Source organism: Marmota flaviventris, chromosome X, assembly GCF_047511675.1.
Source record: "Marmota flaviventris isolate mMarFla1 chromosome X, mMarFla1.hap1, whole genome shotgun sequence".
NCBI lineage: Eukaryota > Metazoa > Chordata > Mammalia > Rodentia > Sciuridae > Marmota > Marmota flaviventris.
This window is the reverse complement of record NC_092518.1, coordinates 72,177,397-72,184,275: the sequence shown is the minus strand read 5'-3', so window position 1 is coordinate 72,184,275 and position 6,879 is coordinate 72,177,397. Positions and strand designations below refer to the sequence as shown.

Genomic DNA, 6,879 nt, shown 5'->3' with positions numbered 1-6,879 from the left:
ATTATCAGGACAATAGTTTAAAAAACTCCACAACCCTAATCATTATCTTTTATCCTAACTCACCCCATCCTTCCTCTTTGGTTTCAACGATTGAACTGCAAGGGAAGTGGTGGTTATTAGTGGCTGGGGACAGGGTGAGTAAAGAAAAGACTGCTACTTTTCTTGTGACCTCGAAAAAAATAAGTAATTGTCTGTCCCAACACGGAGCACTAAAGAGTAACAATGGTTAATAACTATGGGAAGATGCAGCCCCTCCCTGGTAACCAGAGAAAGGCAAATTCCAACCACAGGGAGAAGGGGCCACTTTTGACCTCTGAAATTAGCAAAGACAAAATTGAGTGACAGGGCCCGGTGTGGTGGGGGTGGGAGGTTGAAAGACCAGTTCACTTCTGCAGCACTGTCGGTGGGAGGGGGAGGTGGGAGCCAGAGTTGGAGGATGACATAATCCTCACGTGATCAGAAGCTGACATGAACCCAAGTCCTTATATTCCCGGGCTTCTTTCTCCTCTGGGTACCAGCTCCTTACTGCCTGCAGACTTGCGTGTTTGTGGCCAAGTGAAGAAAGAGGTAAATTCCTAACATCCCAGCAGATTGGTGGGAAGCAACCGCTGGGACCCCTGGGGCGGTAGTAGCTGAATCTATTGACATTAATATGCCCGGGCTTGCCTTTCCCAAATCCTTGCAAATGGATGGGAGATAACTGCATATTTTGAAGTGGGAACCGGAGGATAGGTGAAGTCTCTTGAGAGACACGCAGAGATTTAGTGATAGTTTAATGGGGGAGGGGGGGAACTCAGTTTATCTTATCCTGGAAAGCTTTCTCTACCTTTCTCCCTGTCTTTCTCCAATGGAGAAAATGGTAGGCCTAGAGTGTGGGTGGAGAGATTGCAATTCTGGTTTGGGGACAAGAGAAATTTAGAGGAAATTTGAAAACAGTTTGCCTCACTCACCGCTGGCCTGCGGTGGAGGGGCGGGGCGGGGGATGGGCGATGGTGAGCCTTCTGGGCCTGAGAGTGAGGGGCGGAGGTAGCACAGAATTCCTGGATGGAGGGATGGGGACTGGAAGGGAACCAGAGGATAGAAAATTTGGAACGAGGATGGTGATGAGAATTCTGAATCAAGCTAGCGTGTCTCTTGTCTCTGGGACTGGTTGATCGCAGTTAATTCCCTCTTCCCCTCCCTCCTTCCTTTTGTTTGTAGATCCAAAAGTCTGTGTTCACAGACACCTCCAGGCAAGAAAAAGAGCAGCAAACTACCCCGCATCTGCGGCACAGGTCAGTGTGAGGAAGTCACTTAGACTGACGTTTCTGTGGGTAGAAATTGGAAATGGCAAAAGCTGGGTAAAATGTGCTCTTCACAGCCCACCTCCAGGTCTGCTCCCTTTCTCCGGCCCACGGGAGAGGCCATTAGCCTTTTCTGCTGGCGAAATGGTGGGTTCCGGGAAGGGAGGGGAAAGAGGAGGAGATGAGAGAGGGGAGAGAGCTGAGATATTTACAACTTATGGAAACTGGACCTGTGGGGCGGTTGTGGGAGATTAGGCTAGTGTCTTGGCCCAAAGGGAAACTGATTATCCTCATGCAAAAGTATCGAAACAATCGTCTCTGCATTTTTCTCTCTGTATTTAAGCTGGAAATAACATCATGCAAAAACCCTGCAAAGAAAATGAAGGAAAGCCCCGGGGCAGCGTGCCAAAGAGGGAGGAGGAACGTCCCTACGGAGAATTTGAACGCCAGCAAACGGAAGGGAATTTTAGACAGAGGCTGCTTCAGTCTCTCGAAGAATTTAAAGAGGACATAGACTATAGGCATTTTAAGGATGAAGAAATGACAAGAGAGGGAGATGAGATGGAAAGGTGCTTGGAGGAGATAAGGGGTCTGAGAAAAAAATTTAGGGCTCTGCACTCTAACCACAGGCATTCTCGGGACCGTCCATATCCCATTTAAAGCACTTACTCCTGAAATCATTTACTTTCTGTTATTAATTTTGCCAATGGTTTCTTGTATCTGCATTTTCTTGCTTAACATTTGCTTTTATTTTACTCCAATCCCTCAGATGTTGATTTATTTACATGATTCTTATCAACATCTCATCTTTTGACCCCATCACACTCTTTAATAAGGGGGCTCACTCATGTAAATGGGAAGATGCTCATCATATATTGTAAACACACTACAGAGCAATATATATGTATGTATATATATATACCTTATATGTACATTTATATATGACAAAATGCAAAGCAAAATGTCTGAATTATTATACACCAAAGGTAAACAGTGAATCTGTGTGATTTGTATTTTCTTTTTTTCTTATCTACATTTTCTCATTTTCTAAAAAAAATGAGTGTGTGTATATGTGTGTGTGTGTGTGTGTGTGTGTGTGTGTGTGTGTGTTACTTGTGCTATACACAAAAACGAAAGATGAAAGAGAAAATAACTTTTGGAGGGCAGTGAAACACTAAAAAATTCTTAACAGAAGTATTTAATAAATGTAAATTTCAAATTACCTCTGGATTTCTCAGCCAGAGGAACATAACTGGCAATCATTACAGATGCAGTTGCTTAAGACTCAGTCTTTTCATGGAGAAAATATTTGCCTCACAGGGGGGCTGTGGGGAAGCATTGATCCAGTAACTCTGAGCTGTGCTTGATGATACCTTGTTTCACCTATGCATACAGAACCCCAATTATTTGAGGAAGGGTGGCCTGACTAAACCTATGCTCAGAAACAAGTCCAGTAGGCAAACGTGGGGGCTTCATGCTAGTCCTCAGTGACTGAGCCCCACCCCTGTCTACTCTCCTGGGTCCCACTACGCCTATTGTCCATGGCTGCTGCTCCTGCTGGGTCCTTTGCTCTCTGCTGGCCCTCTCCACTGCTGGTGCACTGAGGCCTTGAGTGACAAAACCTTACTCACTTAAGTTTCCAGGAGTCCTCTGTGTTGAACTCTGTCTTCTTAAGCCTATCTCTGCTTTATAGTGATGCTTACATTAAGTGGGACTGCTCTAGGGTTGCTGGGGCTGCAGTCAATGTCTTGCACAGTTCTCAGCCAAACAGCTACTTCCATTGTCAATCACAGGATCCTTCATATCCATAGGAGTCTGATGTGATGCATCCATTTGGGGTATAAGTTTGAGAGAAAGGTGTCAGTCCGTCATCTGAGTTGCAGCTTTTACTTCCAAGGAGTAAGGTTTTTTCATCTTGTGAGATGATCTTCCCCTGAGGGCTGCTGGCAGGCCTGCCTTACCAGTTCAGGACAATTTTGGGAAATGTATAAACTGTACAAAGTGATGCAGGGAACATATCTAAGGTAATAGTTCCCTGCTTTCTACCTCAACACCTCTTGAAACATGTAAAAATTCTTTGTAAGACTAATACATATACTGATATATATTAAAAATAATATATATATATTTAGCCTTACAAAGTACATATATATGCATATAATTATGCATTTAAGCATTATTTCCCAACTGAAAATTTTGCATTTTGCATTTCAAATTAAAGACTATGTCATATTCATATTTTTTCATTGATTAATGCTGTCATTAACATATAGGATTTTTTGGTCTTGTTTTGTTTTTATTTTGGTACTGGGGATCAAGCCCAGGGTCATGTAGTTGGTATGTAATAAATGTTTATTTAGTTAGAATTTTACTGCCCACTTTTTATTTGTCTTTGTACTATCATCATTATTATTAATATTATTATTTATACTGGGTATTGAACCCAGAAGCACTTAACCACTGAGCCACATCCCCATCCTTTTTTAATATATATTCTTTTTGAGACAGGGTCTTGCTAAGTTGCTTAGGGTCTTGCTAAATTGCTGAGGCTGGCTTTGAATTCACGATCCTCCTACCTTAGGCTCTCAAGCCACTGGGATTACAGGCCTATGACACCATGCCCAGGCAACTTTTAATTCTAATTACACAAACAGACACTCTTAACAAATAGACTGATTCAGAATCTGTGCCTTTGGTGCCAGAATTTTCATTGTGGTGTTCTGATGAAATTAATGTATCCACTCATGCCTTATAAACCCTCAATATAGACTCTGTTTCAGCTGAGCTCAGCAGAGAGAGAATCTCCTGATTATCAAAGTTGTTACTGGCTTATAATTCATAATTAGGGACACCTACCAGTCAAAAAAGTGGTTATCATAGCTTGAAAATTCTGGAAAAGAAATAAAGTATCTACCAAATCAGGCTTACTAGGAGGTAAATAGAAAAATAAACTATAAGTGGTAAGGCATTATCTGCCTATCTAGAGAGGGTTATTGTCTCTCTTGCATTGATCTGCACCACTGATTATCCAGGTATCTAGCCTGTATTCCTCTCCTTGTCTTATACTCCAGATGGCACACATGGTTTCCATGGTTATTTCAAGGAGAGCAAAAGGATCACTCAGAGTTGTTTGCAAGTTATGGTCCCAAAATATATTCAAGGGAGACTGAGAAATGTAGCAGAGCACATACTTTTTGACCAAGAGATCTTACTTTCAGGAATCTAATCTATAGAAATGAAAGAATGTGTACATGCATATTCATTGCAGGTAGCATTGCTCTTAAGAAAAAAAAACGAAGAAATTACTTTATGTAAGTTAATAGGGGATTTGTTGAATAACATAAGGGCATACTCGTACTATAGAAAGATTAATTTCCAGCTGTACTTACTGAACTCTGACAAGACTTTGAAGAATTCTAAGTTGAAATAAAGGGATAGACATTATGTTATTTAAAGTCATGTGAAGAAATAAAGAACAAAAATAAAGATAGTCTCACAAGTAACTATAAAAGCAAGTGATATTGCTTATATGATTATAACTCCTCTTTATTTCCCCTACATGACTTAAAAGACAAATACATAAAAATAATAATTATAAAGCTGTTATTTATATACACTTGGTATTAACATATTAGCTATGAAAATAACAGCATAAGGGGAATCCAACTATAATAGAGTTCTTATACTGAAAATAAACTGTTATAATGAAATAAAAATATTGTTACAAAATGAAGACATGAGTTGTATTCCTTATGGGAACCAATAAAAATAAACTAAAACAATGTGGAAAAAGAAATGAGAACAGGCCAAGCATAGTGAGTGATGCATGCCTGTAATCCCAGCAGCTGGGGAGGCTGAGGAAGGAAGATCTTGAGTTCAAGGTCAGCCTCAGTAATTTAGTGAGATCTAAGCAACTCAGTGAGGCCTGGTCTCTAAATAAAATATGAAAAAGGGTTGGAGATGTGGCTCAGTGGTTAAACAGTGGTTAAACCCCTGGGTTCAATCCTTGATACAAAGAAAGAAAGGAAGGAAGGAAGGAAGGAAGGAAGGAAGGGGGAAGAAAGGACAGAACTGAAAGACTACACAAGATAGTAAGTCAATTACCACAATAAAGGCAGCAATGGGGGAATTGAGAAACAAAAAGTTATAAATATGTAGAAAACAAATAGCAAAATGGCAGAAGTAAGTTCTTCCCTAACAGTGATTAATCAAATGTAATTCATCAGTGTTTCAAAAATACCCCGAGTTTGTTTTAATTAGGTATAGTAAGATACACAGACACAGAAATGACTATCATGAAACAAGAAGGTCTTATAATCACAGATTCCTAGAATAGAATATACAGTATACCATATGGGGCAACATGGAGGAACACAAGGGTCAATCGTAAAGCAGAGGGATAAAGGGGAAACTAAGGGTAAAAATGTTTATTGTGGTTTTTCTTGGAAGGAACAGTTGTGACAGAGTAAACAGATTTAGGCCTGGCTACTTCAAATAATTTCAATAGCTCAAGAGTAGAAGTTGTCTTATCTAGGACTGATTGAGTATGAAAGTCTGAAAAATGAGGTGGTTGTTGACACTGGTTCTAGAATGGTTGGTTTGCAAATGAAAGGGGTACTCACAGCAGAGTTGTTTGCTATCTCTAGGAATTTAGTTAACCCTGAGAGAAATAGACACTCTGGGGTCAACAAGACTCCAGATGCCAAAGTATAAAATACTTAAACTAGAAAAAATTAAATTTAGCAATTAAAAGGCAGATAGGGGGCTGGGATTGTGGCTCAGTGGTAGAGCACTTGCCTGATATGTATGAGGCACTGGGTTCGATTCTCAGCACCACATATAAGTAAATGAATAAAATAAAGGTCTATCAACAACTAAAACAATATTTTAAAAATAAAACAAAATAAAAGGCAGATAGGCAGCACAGATTTTTTAAAAGGCATGAACCACCTCTACACTCTCTAAAGCAGATTCATTTTCCATTTTCTTTAAAGAGAAGGCAGACTTTAGATACTGTGATAGTAGGAACAAATGTGACTCCATTTTGTTTTATGACTTCATCCTGTAAAACAGCCATGCCAAGTAGAAGAGTCATGACTGGGGCAAGATGTTCTTTTCCTTTTGCTATAGAAACCTTTAAGAATTTGAACTACCTAATGAGGCATTGTTTCTGTAACTAGGGTAACGGGGCTCTGTTTCTTTAACTGGGGTGACTGGGACAACTGTGATTGGTTAGGCTTCCCTCTGCTTGACTGCACTGTCCCGCTTCTGTAACCTGGCTTGCTTGCATTGGCTAGACCCCCACCCCCAACATCCTTTTCGCGGTTTTCAGGCTTATAAGGAGTGCCCTTGCAATTGTTCGGGGCTGATCAGGGGAACAGCTTTATGTTCTGGTCAGCCGCCACTGGTGTGCTTCAATAAAGGCTTGATTCTATTATACGTGAGTGGTCTGGAAGTCAATTTATGAAACCCTGGGACCAAGCTTTAACTATAACAATACAAAGATGCAAGTAAATTAAAATTATGATGGACTTTACTTGAAAACTTCTTTAGAGATAAAGAAGAACATTTATACACTTATAAACTACAAGTTATC

The 6,879-nt window shown here is 40.2% G+C and overlaps 1 protein-coding gene across 1 annotated transcript; it reads left to right on the top strand.

Annotated features, from left to right (window-relative positions):
* Positions 1 to 481: 481 nt before the first annotated feature.
* On the top strand, positions 482 to 2,271 carry Tceal7 (transcription elongation factor A like 7). Its single transcript, XM_071606556.1, has 3 exons — positions 482 to 567; positions 1,201 to 1,274; positions 1,627 to 2,271. Exon 3 carries the CDS (start codon positions 1,641 to 1,643, stop codon positions 1,941 to 1,943), a length of 303 nt encoding a protein of 100 aa, XP_071462657.1. The 5' UTR covers positions 482 to 567; positions 1,201 to 1,274; positions 1,627 to 1,640; the 3' UTR covers positions 1,944 to 2,271.
* Positions 2,272 to 6,879: the final 4,608 nt, after the last annotated feature.